At 42.9% G+C, this 13,503-nt stretch overlaps 1 protein-coding gene and 1 pseudogene across 1 annotated transcript; both read left to right on the top strand.

Moving 5' to 3' along the window:
• Nucleotides 1-8,809: 8,809 nt before the first annotated feature.
• On the top strand, nucleotides 8,810-8,940 carry LOC117017091 (thymosin beta-10-like; annotated as a pseudogene).
• A 121-nt stretch (nucleotides 8,941-9,061) lies between these two features.
• LOC117016603 (exopolyphosphatase PRUNE1-like) lies at nucleotides 9,062-11,164 on the top strand. The gene is given in 6 exon segments (XM_033096037.1): nucleotides 9,062-9,139; nucleotides 9,725-10,109; nucleotides 10,112-10,278; nucleotides 10,280-10,373; nucleotides 10,376-11,013; nucleotides 11,015-11,164. Coding segments are annotated over 6 exon segments (1,512 nt in total).
• The last annotated feature ends 2,339 nt before the right edge of the window (nucleotides 11,165-13,503 follow it).

Genomic DNA, 13,503 nt, shown 5'->3' with positions numbered 1-13,503 from the left:
CTGTGTGTGTATGTGGCTGTTTCCCGGAAACGTCAGCAATGCTAGGTCAGATTGACTTTTGCTCCTTGTAGATGACTTGCTTTTGTTTGTTTGTTTTTATTGTTTTTGCTTGAGCATTTTTGCCAGATTTTTTTCTTTACCTGGGTAACTACCAATATTTATGGAGATTTGTCTAGACATGGACTTCATTTCATTGTTACAGGGTGGTACTTAGGGGCATCCAGACCACCTGGCATCCCAGTCTCACTATTTGCTTCTTTGACCTTGGGCAAGTTACCTAGCCTCTGTGAGTCAGTTGCCTTATCTGAAAGTGGAGACCATAATTTTATATAGTTGTTGTGAATTAATGAAATTAATATGAATGGAGTGTTTCAGTAAATGCCTGACACAGTAAATGCTCAAGGAATCTTTATTATTATTATTTTCCCCATTCATTTCTTTCTTTTTTCTCATTTAGTGTGACTTCTTTTTTTTTTTTTTTTTTTTTTTTTAGTTTCAGGTACACAAATCTTCCCTCATCTCTGAAAATTTTCCTTTACCCTCAATTATTTTTTACCCTGATACTCCAATTGTTCTGTCTTGCTCCTTGAGAATTCTCAGGTATCTATCTGTTCTTTCTTATACACCACCTTCCCTTTCATCATTTCATATTTTTCTTCTGCATCCTCAGAGAGAATTACCAAGTGCATCCTCTGTATTGCTGATTCAATTTTCTATACCGACAAGCCTGATTTTACTATCTCCAATACAGATTTTGATGACCTTATTACAATTTTAGTCTCTTTGCAATTCTTAATCATATTATCCAGCTCTCTTTTCATCTCAGCTCACTACCTCTATACCACATCCTGTTTTCATCTCAGCTTATTCTCCTGATAACTTTCTGCTCCAGTTTCATTTAGACCAAATCTTCTAGTATCTTATTAATAATGTCACATGATATTCTAAACTTTTCTTCTGAGTTCTGTAGTAATCAGGTTTAGAAGTCTGTTTTTCCCAAACTTCAGAATGATTTTCACTTTCCATTGTTTTGCAGTATTTTTTCATAGGCCCCTTGGTGGGTTTTAGATCCTCTTTATTCATGCTCAAACTAGGGGATAGGTTTTGGAGCCTGGTTTTTGTCCATAGATGATTGTATGGATCTCCTCTATCCCTGTCATTATCCTCGTGGGGGCTGATAAAATTCTCTTCTACATTCTCTTGGTGGTTGTTTCTAACCTGCTGCTCAGCGCTGAGTGTCAAATAGACATGCATCTAGTGTCTATAGACATGCTACATGACTAACATTTTCTCCCACATGCACTGCCTGGTTCTTTCATAATAATGCAGTATTTAAAAAATAATAAAACCCACAATTCCTAGCATGCATTATTCCTAGGGTTTTTCTATCTTTATAGGAACCATATCTCAGGATGCAATGTAACAAAACCAGTCCCAACCACTCCTTTCTAGCCAGTTGTTTTATGAAAGTTATTTACAAACGGATATAGAAAGTGGGAACAAAGAGGATCTTCACAAGTTGTAGCCATTCATTAAAGACTGACCAGTTTTCCACCTGGTGGAGATTCCAGGTCTTTGAACCAAGTAGCAGGCAGTGGTGGAAGGACTGTTCTTTCTGCCATCTTTCTGTGATTGAAAAGGCTGTAAGAAGAGATGAAGTATGAATATAGTTTTTCCTAATTGGGTTTCCTACACTAGCTCCATTGATTGTAGGCATAGTGGAAAACCATCCTGGATTCCAGCCATGGGCCACCTTTCAGTATTAGTCCTCAATATGGCTACGTTTCATCTTTTTCAGTCTTCATAGGTACCAAAGTAGGGAGTCAGGATACATTGTATCAAGGACTGCTGGCCACACACTTTTTATAAATGAAAGTCTCATCTGTTTATCCTTAAAATGTTCAATGCAAAAACTTGTTTTACATGGCAATCACCTTGGTTCAGCAGTGTCCTCTGGCTTTTGGTTTTCCCTCTTTACCACACCATCACATTTCTCTCTAACTCTCATTTCTCTCTATGTGTGCCATCTCCCACCAGGAATTGAGCTCCTTATAGGTAGCAGTGTTGCCTGGGTCATCAGGGAGCATTCACTGGCCTGCCTTGCAGGGAACAGTGCTCTGGAAATCTCTGCGTGAGCAATGACAAGGGAGCACAGAGAGGCTCTTCAGGGATGTACCTGTGTCACAGAAGGAACGGTTGGGTATCAGCTCCCAGTAGGGTCATATTAAAGGGCTTTAAAATCCATTTGATCTAACACAACTGCAAAACTATGCATTGTGTTGCCACTACATGCAAGGTATTTGAGATCCCACGATGACTAAGCCTTGTCTGCTGGGTAGAAAACAGCCCGCACGTGAAAAGCTCTAATGGAGGGCAGACCATGGTCATGCTTTACTGGAGATTCAAGTAAAGCATAGAACTCAAATGAACTGGATTATTGCCACTTGCTCACCCAACACACATGTATTGAAGACCAACTCCAAGGCAGTGTGATAAGCACAAAACTAATTCTGAGGCAGACCATGTCAGAAGGAGCTAAAAGATTATACTTGATTCGCCAAAGTCATGGAGAGGAGCACCCACATTCCTTTGTAGTTACCCACTATTGGGAAACCTTTGCCCTGGATTCTCAACTCACAACTAAGCAAACAATGCAGTCTGGAATCAGAGGTCAGCTTAAGCAAATCTATTTTTTTATGATGTTCTCTGTCTGCTTCCCACTCATCCCACTCAGTTACAAAAATGCCTGTTTTTTTTTTTCCCCTTAGAAATGGTAATGTTTACTACAAAGAAACTAAGGTGACACCCAGGCTATCTATCTTTGTGTGTTACCGGAAATGCCTGTGCTTTTTTAGTTATCACACAGTTTTGTTGTTGGAAACAGCTTTGCCTATTTTTCTAATGCCACAATTTGCTGTGTTTAACACTTAGCTGATTTTTCAAAATTATTTTTTTCTTATTAAAAGGTAAAACATTTTCCAAGAGGCCTAACTCTAGCTAATAGTCTAAATAGAAAGAGTCATCAATAAAATTAGGGAAACAAGGCATGTGAATAATATAGTAGTTTTTAATCATCCTGCATGTGTGTAAAGGAAGCAGGAAGTGCTTTGTCGCCCATTTTAAAGATCAGTAAATCAAGACAGAGAGGAAAAGTACAGGTCATAAATGAGCCAGTAAATTAGAAAAATGAGGTCTCATGGCTTTTATTTCACACTCTTCCAACAGCATTATCTTTTTTCCACCTTTGTTATGTATACCACACAGTTTCTGAAGGGCAAGGATACACAATATTCTAACAGTAATAGTAGTAGCCAACTGGATTGATTTCTTACAATATTCCAGGCACTGTACTAAGTGCTTTTTGTACATTATCTCCTTCAATCCACACAGCAGTGCTGTAAAGGAGGCATTATTTCCACAGCAGCCAGACCAATTTTTCCGAAGCCAAAGTAAGATCACGCCCCTCCCCTGTTCAGAACCCTCCAATGGCTTCTCATCTCAGAGCAAAAAAACCACAGTTCTTCCAGTGGCCTTCGAAGCTCTACAGCATCTGCCATTTCCTCTACGCCCCCTTCCATGTCCTCTCCCCCATTCACTCTCTTCCAGCCATCCGACTTCCTGTTTCAAACATCCCAGTGCTCTGCCTGAGGTCATTTGCACTTGCTGTTGTTCCTTTGGTCCAGAGGTGTACTCTAATATTTAACTACCACTCTCAGGTATGGACCAGCCAGAGTCCATCACACTGGCCAGAGGGCAGGAGCTGAGTCCTGGAGGCCCTCTGCGATGCGAGGAGTTCATCTCTTAGCCATTGACTACCTGGGGAAGTGGTGTACCAAAGAGTGCAGACATATGTCAGTATTTTAACAGCCTGTTTGGCCTTACAAAACTCATGGATGAACATCAGCTTTGGCTCTGCTCTATTTTCTCCTTTTCTAGAAACCCAGAGTTTAATCCCTTCTCTCCTTCAGGTCTTTGTTTAAATGCTACCTCTCTGTGAGTCCCATGCCGGCTTCTCACCTCCTTATCCAACTCCTCTAATTTCTATTTCTTTATGGAACTTACTGTCTTCTGACATACATATATTTTGCTGACTTATTATTGTCTATCTTGTACAATGGAATGTAAGTTGCATGGGGACAGGGTTTTCATTGTTGTTGTGTTTTGTTCATTCGGCTTTGATTTGTTTTTCGTTCTGTTTTATCACCTGCTGTGTTCCCAGCATCTACAGCTGTGCCTGGCACAATGGAAACACTCTGAACATTTGTTAAACGAGTGAATGAATGCTTTCAAAGAGCTTACGGAATGGCTGTGTTTACGTCTGTGAAAACAGTCAGAGGAGTTCTAAGCAGCCCCCATGCTACAGGAACTGTCATTCTCCGTGCTCTCATCTGGCACGTTGAAGCACAAGCCAAGGGAATATGCTCCCTCCTTCCCACCTCCCACCTCCCCCCACCCCAGAGAGCCAGGTGAGCATGACAGACCCAGAATGGGTCCTTGCCAGCAGTTCCCTTTGTTTTTATAATTGTGAGTAAAATGGCTTTGTGACACAATCCCAGCATCCTCCTTTGTGGCCAAATAATTTTATTTCTGTTTTGTTAGGTACGGTATTGTTAACAATTGGTCTTGTTTTGACAGCATGGGGCTGTAATTAGTTTTTACAGGAAAATGTACCAATTAACACAGTGTTGGAGCTTCTTGGTTTGAATCTACATGGGGATTGGAAGACGCTAACTGAGAAAGTGTAAAAAGTGTTTCATTGACATGAGTAAGAAATTCACCTGCCAAAGGATAAAGAAAGCTGTGTGAAAGCTTAGTTACCTCTTAAAGCAATGGTGTTCCTTTTCGTCTCAACTCCCCAAGATATTGTATTGATACCCATCCCTTCTGTGATCTCCCTTTCTCTGAAATCCTCTCGTATTTATGTTATCACTCCTCATACTCAGAAATAGGTACTCATCTTTTGTAACTTTTGGTATGTTGCCCAGATAAGTTAAAATTAAAAAGAATTTGTAATACTATGCAGTAGATAGATGACAGAGAGCCAGATAGAGAGAAGTCGTGAGGGTAAGTTTAAGTGAAAAAAAAAATGAGTTTGACGAGCCGTGTATATGACATCTTTTGTTCTATACAAGGGGAAAAATAAGAATATATATTTATGTTTCCTTATACTTGCATAAAGTGGCACTGGAAGGATAAATAAGAAACTATTGATGAGATGGTGATCTGTAGGGGTGAGGGGAACAGGGAGAATGGGGATGGTATAGAAATAAGGCTCTTCCAGTGTCCCTTTTATATCATTTTGATATTTGGAGCAGGTAAATATATTGCCTATTCAATATTTAGGTTATTGCTTTACAAACGTACTATGGTGTACCTGTGCAGGACCTAAGGCAATGCTGGGGACACCAAATGTTCAATAAATGAGGGCGATTGATTGCAAGAGGAGCAAAAGGACACGTCCAACCTGTCTACTCTATGTTTGTGTGAACACCTGCCACAAAAAGAACTTATTTATTGTGTTTGTTGAGATAGCCTTTTTCAGCTTCTTATCATGCTGAAGCTGCCTTTCATGCCATATTGCCTATAGATTATAGAAAAGCTAAAACTTTCTGCCATGTTCTTCCTCTTAAAATAGTGATTAGGGTATACAGTGCTTCACAGTTTCCATGGCTCTTGTGTAAAATTGTTTCTTTGCACTGTTACTTAGGGAGCCCAGACCTTTGTTCCCTTAGTCTAAGCAGTGAGGTGTCTTTGAAGCTCTGGGTGGCCTCAGAGGAAACATGCAACAGAGCGTAATTGGCTAAGTGAACGGGTTTTGAATGAGAAAGACCCTAATTGGAATCCCAGATGCATCATGTGACTGCTGTGTGATTTTGGACAACTTATTTACATTTTCTAAACATTTGTATCCTCATCTATAAAGTAGGCGTAATCATTCCTACCTGTTTGGATTGTTGTAATGCTTCTGTAAGGTAAGAAAAGTCAAATGTATAGCATTATGACACATCCATGTGAGTGAGTGCCTAATAAATATTAAGAATAACTTATTATTAATTACATGTATTCATTTCCAATGCTTCTGGAAGGGTTCCCCCTTAACCCATCCTAAATATCCCTTTCTTGCTCTTTGGCACAATGCTCACTAGAGCATTAAAGATACATTGCTTTGGGTTAAGTCCATGCTCTGCCAAGATATTCTCATTAAAAAGGCACATTTACTTAGCTTAACTTCATTATTTTCCCAGGATGACTAAGAGCAGGTACCAAATAGAAGGGAAACTGGAGAGTCAGCAAGAATAATTTCAGAGAATGGGCTTCCTCTCCTAGGAATAATGGACCAAGGAGGCAGAGCTGTGGCAGTACAGGAACTCTGCATGGCCTTGGAGATCGGGCAGGAAGGAGTCACTCAAAGCAGCAAGTACAGTTGAGAGCAAAAGAGGAACAGGGGGCTGAAGGGTTTGAGGGACAGTTCTGGTCTAGAGACCCACCCCACCAACCCACAGGCACTACACTAGGAAACATGTCAGCTCAGACCTTTGGCACCTGCATCTTTGCCTGTCGGAGCTTGGAGTGTGAGTGGGTGCTACAGTGAGATACGGCATAGCTCCCTTCCCCCTCATAAATCACCTTCGGGCTTTGGAGCATGAGTATGATGTAACAGAATATGCTGATTGTTTTGGTAGGATGGGTTGGAGCAAAATGAGACTAAAAGCAGAAACAAGGATTAGAAAGTGCTTTCCTAATCCAGGAGTGAGGCCAGGAGGGCCAGGTAGAATGGGATATCTTTGCCTTTTCTCCAAGGGTTACACAAGTGGAGGGCAATGTTTCTGCACGACCACCAAGTCTGTGTCCCAACATGGATTCACTGTTCGCATCATCTTGAGAATTTCCACATAATAATCAGCTTGGCCTGGAAGTTGTTCCATTCTGGTGTTTAGGGTTGATGGCTATAACCCACAATTTCCCCCAGTTAATTTAGTCTTATAGTGACATTAGACACATGCGTCTCTCCCTTCCTGAGCCAGCAGGTGTCACTGTTGATCAGTTGGAAGTGAACATGGTAGCCTCACCATGGTAGCAGTAGATCCCCGTCTGACTAGGAACAAAATGAGTTTGGCATTTCAGGTTAAAGAGATACATTTCCAATCCACTGGCTTCCTGGTAGACAGCTGAATTCTCAAAAGAACGTGTACTTCTTCGTCACTGACTACCTGCAGGTGCAAGGCAAGTAGAGGTCTTCATGAAGAATGGAGCTGAACAGACAGTTGCCATGGCTCCGCTTTCCAGTACCAACGCACTGAGAGTTACTTACAGCCAAGTTGTCCATATTCTTTTTTGTTCTTTTTATAGCTAAATGTAGCTAATTTCTGATTAACTACTAAATGAATCTTCCATGGTAGATTTTAGCTCCAGAATGGCTTTCTTTTTTTGGTCTAGTTCTCATGTATTAGACTTGATTTCAGAGAAGTCTATGCCAGAAATAATCAGCTGTGTAATGTAGTTCACTTTTAAATTTAAGACGTAAAGTCGGGGAGAGATATTCTTGATTATACATCATCCAAGGCACTGTTCTCTTCTCCAACCCAGAACTCAACATAGGACAGTTTGTTAAATGCATTCATGCATATACTTTTCCTCCACAAATATATACTGAATAATTGTATGCAAACTCCTGTGTGCTTCTTGGTGAAGCCTCCCCCAACCTCCTCCTCCTCTAGAGAATTAATTCTCTTATATAAGATTCCTCCAACCTTAATATTTATTATCTTTCAACATTTCTCTTATGAAGTTTGTTGTATGTGTATTTTCCTACGGCTAGATTGTGAGGTCTAGATCATTTTTGGAAAAAAAATACATGACATATTATCTACCCTAGATCTTCTTCATTTCACATGTGGGTTATGACAATAGTTAGCATTACTTGATTCATTGTTGCAATTGCAACACCTAGAATAATGTCTTGCACAAAAGAAGTACGCAATAAATATTTGGATGTCAAATATTTCAGTGATGCAAAACGTAGACTCCTTCTCTGACTCCTCAATGAGAAGCTTATAGTCTAGAAGGGGACATAAAATATAGTCACAAATAGGACTTCCTACCTTGTATTGTCCTATATAGTGCACATAAAGGGCATGGGGAACTTGGTAAGAAAATGTGGCTGGTTATAAAAGATCTGTGGAAAAAGTGATTTTTAATCTAGAAATATATGTGCAGAAAAGAGAGGGAAAGAAGAGGGAGGTAAAGATATTTGGGAAAAAAGGAAACAGCAGAGCTGAGGCATAGGGACAGAAAAGCCTAGAAGTTTTATATAACTATAGTATATATGTCGGTCAGTTGGATGGAACATTGACTAGGTTAAAAAAAAATTATAATATATCACAAGAAAAATAATTTAGGTTTTGAACACATTACGTTTTATGTAAATAGTAAGGTTTTATTGAGTTTGGATCAGGAAAATAATATCTAGAGAACTGGGTATGTGATATTTCCAGTTTTTAGAAAATGCAATGTTATAATTTAATATTTTGAATGGCACGTTATTATCACCTTTGAAATTCTTCTGGTGCTTCCAATAACTTAACTCCTTTGAATAATCCTAGATAATTGCCTGGGGAAATGAAAAACCTTTCTATTCAATATATGCATTTTCAAAGATTTGGGGGGCAAGAATTTCAGATAGAAGAAAGAGAAAGTGCAAAGACCTTAAGGATGCTTAAGAAACAGAAAAACAGGTCTCTTGCTGCAGTGACGGGAGCGGTAACCAGAACCTCGGCTCGAAGCGAAGACCAGGGGTCGTTTTAAGAAAATGGCAGACAAACCCGACGTGGGGGAAATTGCCAGCTTCGATAAGCCAAAGTAAAGAAGACAGAGACGCAGGAGAACACCCTGCCGACCAAAGAGACCACTGAGCAAGAGAAGCGGAGTGAAATTTCTTAAGAATCTGGAGAACTCCCCGCCCCCCTCATCTTGGAGAGGCCCATCGTGATGTGGAGAAGGAGCCAGCTGCTAGAGGGACACCAGCGACAAGCTGCACTGTGAACCCAGGCACTCCGCACTTATGCCATCGGCTTGTGGGTCTCTGAGGGGACCCCCCCCCAATCCGACTGCCAAATTCTCCGGACTGCCCTGGGATAGTGTAGAAAATTGTTTGTATGATTAATGAAAATAAAACACACCTCGTGGCAAAAGATAAGAAAGAAAGAAAGGAAGGAAGGAAGGAAGGAAGGAAGGAAGGAAGGAAGGAAGGAAGGAAGGAAGGAAGGAAGAAAGAAAAAGAAAAACAAAGCAACCATTGACGGGAAGTTGGAGACTTACACTTGAAAATGAGAAGGAAGTAGGAAGTACAGGAATGGTCTTCTGAAAAGGAAGAGCAGTCTGCCACGGGGCCACCATCCGCAGTTTTGGGAGGGAGCATCTGATTGGCTAGGCTCTGGTCACCTGTCAACCTCCTGGCTGAGCCAGAGTAATGAGAGGGAGAAGCCAGGAGAGATGGCCTCTAGGGACTTCTCTGGGGCTCTGTTGGGGGTGGTGTCGATTTACTATTTCACCACAATAATACCCAGTGGGAAAGAGTTAAATTCCCAATAGACACTGAAGTATTTTTAGGAAGAGGGAAGGAATTGCTGAGTGGCCTCAGAGCAGCAAGTACCCACTTCAGCTCCTCCCCAGGGCAGGGCCACATCGCAGTATGACGGGTTCGTGTCCCGCCTCCTGATTGTAGCTCCAAGCCCCTGAGTCTGGGCTGAGGCACGTTCCCCGGGTAAGCTCTCCACGGCGGGGACAGGGACACACGTTGGACCTCACCACGGAGGACTACCTGCAGGCTTGTGGAGCTGCTTTGCAGGAGTCCGGACCGCTGCATGTCGTGCTGGCAAATGAAGCCTGTGACGTGGACTCCATGGCGCCAGCTCCCGCCCTGGCGTTTTACCTGGCAAAGACGACCGAGGCAGAGGAAGTTGTCGTGTCAGTTTTAAATACGAAACGTTCAGAGCTACCTCTACGAGGGGACAACGTCTTCTTCCTTCAGAAGACTCACATTCCAGAGTCCCTCCTGATTTTCCGGGACGAGATTGAGCTCCATGCGTTGCACCAGGCTGGCCGTCTCACCTCACCCTTGTTGACCATCACGTCTTACCCACAAGGGATGCAGCCCTAGAAGCAGTAGCAGAGGGGCCAGACCGTCGGCCCATCGAGCAGAAACGCTGCCCTCCCTGCCATGTTTCCGTGGAGCTGGTGGGGTCCTGCGCCACCCTGGTGATGGAGCGGATCCTGCAGGGGGGCACCAGAGATCTTGGATGGGCGGACCGCAGCCCTTCCCCACGGAACAACCGTCCTAGACTATGTCAACATGGACCTTAACATTGGGAAGGCAACCCCAAAGACAACAAACGTGTGGAGCAACTGGAGGCTCTCTTCCCAGATCTGCCCAAGAGAAAAGACATCTTTGATTCTCTGCAAAAGGCAAAGTTTGATGTGTCAGGACTGACCACCGAGCAGATGCTGAGAAGGGAACAGAAGACCATCACCAGACAAGGCCTCAAGGTGGCCATTAGTGTAACACATATGGATTTGGAGTCCTTCCTGCAGAGGTCTGGCCTCATTGCAGACCTTCATACTTTCTGCCAGGCTCACAGCTATGATGCCCTGGTTGCCATGACGATCTTTTTCAACACTCACTATGAGCCAGTGAGGCAGCTGGCTATTTTCTGTCCCCATGCAGCCCTCCGAATGACGATCTGTGGAGTCCTGGAACGCTCACACTCTCCCCTGAAGCTGACCCCTGCCCCAAGCAGCCACCCCAACCTCCAAGCGTACCTACAAGTTAATACCCAGGTCTCTCGGAAGAAACTTCTGCCTCTGCTCCAGGAAGGCCTGTCAGCGTATTTTGACTCCATGACAATCCCTTTGGGGCAGCCTGAGACAGGGGGTGTGTCCAGGGAGCAGGTGGACAAGGAATTGGACAGGGCAGGTACCCCACTGATTCCTGGACTGAGTCAAGATGAGGAGGAACCCCCCACTACCCCTCACACCCATGAACCGCTTGGTGGACGACTGCCGTCTGGATCAGGGGCTGCCGACCCTCTCTGCGGAGGCCGTCTTTGAGAAGTGCAGTCAGATCTCGCTGTCACAGTCCACCCGTGCCTCCCTGTCCACGAAGTGACTGTTGGGACAGGAGGGGATAGTGAGAGAGGTTGCTTGAACCATGTTTTGAGATGTTTCAGCAATTTCCTTCATTGCTCCAGGATCTGGTGTATTGTGATCATGAACCTGGGAGGAGAAAGAAGTACAAGAAACAGCTGCTTCAGGAATGGCTTTCTGCCTTACTGCGCCCCTCCCAGTCTCTACCAATCAAATTTTATTATTTAAATTAATTCTTTAAATCTGCACTGACTCTCCTACATCTCATTTGCCAGGCGCACAATGATTGTGTGCCCCAAAAGTGCCCTCCACGATGCCCTTTACCAGTGTCTCATGGAACCACACGTTTACGGTCTTCATGTATTCACTTATTCTCTGGTTAAGTCAAGTATTTATTACTGAGCACCTACTTCAAGCTAGGTAGAAAAATAGAGTGCTTCGGAAACTCATTCCAGTTTTCAGCCATTAGCAGATTTCCAACTTCATGACCCCTCTCTCTGCCTCCAGTTAGGTAACGATGTCTGATTCCGAGATGACTAAATCTCTGCTCTGAGCTTGTGACTCTTCTGGCATTACTGGGGAGCAGGGTAGAGGCAATTATCTTCTGTCCTGATTAGGTGGCCCGGCTCTCGCTTTCTTTGGATTCCTCTGTCCCAAAGCTACAGGAGCCTGAGGAGACCCAACAGACCCTGATTCTGGAGTGTTCTGGGCCTAAGACTTCATGGACTCTTCCCAAAAGCCAGCAGACCTGCGTTAAGAGCCCGGGCTCTGTCCCTGGCCTTAACAGGTCTGTCAGTTTCTTGTCTGTGTCAGCCTCTTGCTCATGTTAAGAGGAAGCCTGGAGTTCTAACACCAGCTGCCATGAACCATGTGTCTTTTGGCAACACTTCTTCTCTCTAGGTCTCATTTCCCCACCTATAACACAAAGGACCTGGATGCAAAGCTCTCTCATGTTCTGTAATCTGCCTCTTGCCACCATCCTTTCTCTCCTCTGTGTCTGAATATTTTTTGCTTTTGTTTTTCTGTTTTCCCTGGGAATGCTCGGCATCACCAGACTGTATTTATACATGCTTGTGCCAAGGGACTCGGCCTCATGCAGCATGTACAGAGGTACATTTCAGACCTTAGTGACCCGGCTGAGAGCTCCCTCCCTGACTTGTTGGGCGCATGTAATCTCCTTTTCTCTTCAGACCGACCTGTCCCCCTTTTCCCACCCCGCAGCCCTATTCCACATGAGTTGCCGACAGTTTCACGAAGTAGTGGGGTGTGTGATGGTTTTGGCATGGCGTCTTCATTGTGATGGGGGCGGGCTGACTTCCCTGTGGGCATGATGTGTGTAGCCATTGGAAAGTGAAAATAGTGGTGTGATTACTGAACCAAAGGAATTTATGGTTTGTAATTTGGGTACTTTATTTTGCATTTTGTTAAAGTATTAAATATTTTTTTTTCCTGGGGAGAAACACTGATGCTTTCAACACAAAGAAAATGACTAGTGAAAACAGCTAATAAAGAGGAGTGAAGTAGTCTTTTTTAAAGATCGGATTACTCAAGAACCATATGAAAGGATTTTTGACTTTCACCTGTTTTTGTCAAGACCCTCACAGTCCCGGTGTAATCAGATTTCCACTGAGGGAGACATAAAGTATGCTTTTTGGCATCATGTACATTTGAAGGGTGACGGTAAAGAGGGACTTTGTAAGATCAAAGAGGAACTGAATAACCAGAGTTTTGAGGAAATTCAGAAATAGTGACAGTAGTGTGGGAATACCATGAAATGATAAACCTTGAGCAAGTTATGTGGATTGCTGATCCAGAAAAGAGCCAGAAGGTGTTAGATAAATATCCAAGTACCTGACCACTTCAGCTATTTTCTCTTCCACTGTTGCCTGTGGAATGGGCAGCATTTAGAGGCATGGCACATGATTGCTGACCTAATACCCTGGAAGAATCTTCCCCACCTCCTTTTCAGGGTTCTAACACTCATTTCAAACCAGACCTCTTATAAAATTACCTAAACATGCATGCCTGCATATTGCCATGCTTTTACACACATGATTTTTCTCTTAGTGTCAAAAACCTCATGTTGTCCAAATGTCACCTTCTCTATGCACTATTCTATAATTGATACCATCAGCTAGAAGCTATTTTGCCTCTAAATTCCTATAGAATTATAAGTGCCCCTGCCATAAAGTCCTCACTAGATATTTTTTTTTTCTAGTTAACTTTTTAACTAGAATAAAAATCATCAGGGACAGACTAATTGAAATCTATACTTAGGAGAAATTTACGTGTTAACTATGTAAGTGTACATTTCTATAGTATATCTAACTTCCCTCAGTAAACAGATGAGTCAGTGTCCCA

This window comes from Rhinolophus ferrumequinum, chromosome 24, assembly GCF_004115265.2.
Source record: "Rhinolophus ferrumequinum isolate MPI-CBG mRhiFer1 chromosome 24, mRhiFer1_v1.p, whole genome shotgun sequence".
Classification (NCBI taxonomy): domain Eukaryota; kingdom Metazoa; phylum Chordata; class Mammalia; order Chiroptera; family Rhinolophidae; genus Rhinolophus; species Rhinolophus ferrumequinum.
This window is presented reverse-complemented; position numbering and strand designations above follow the sequence as displayed.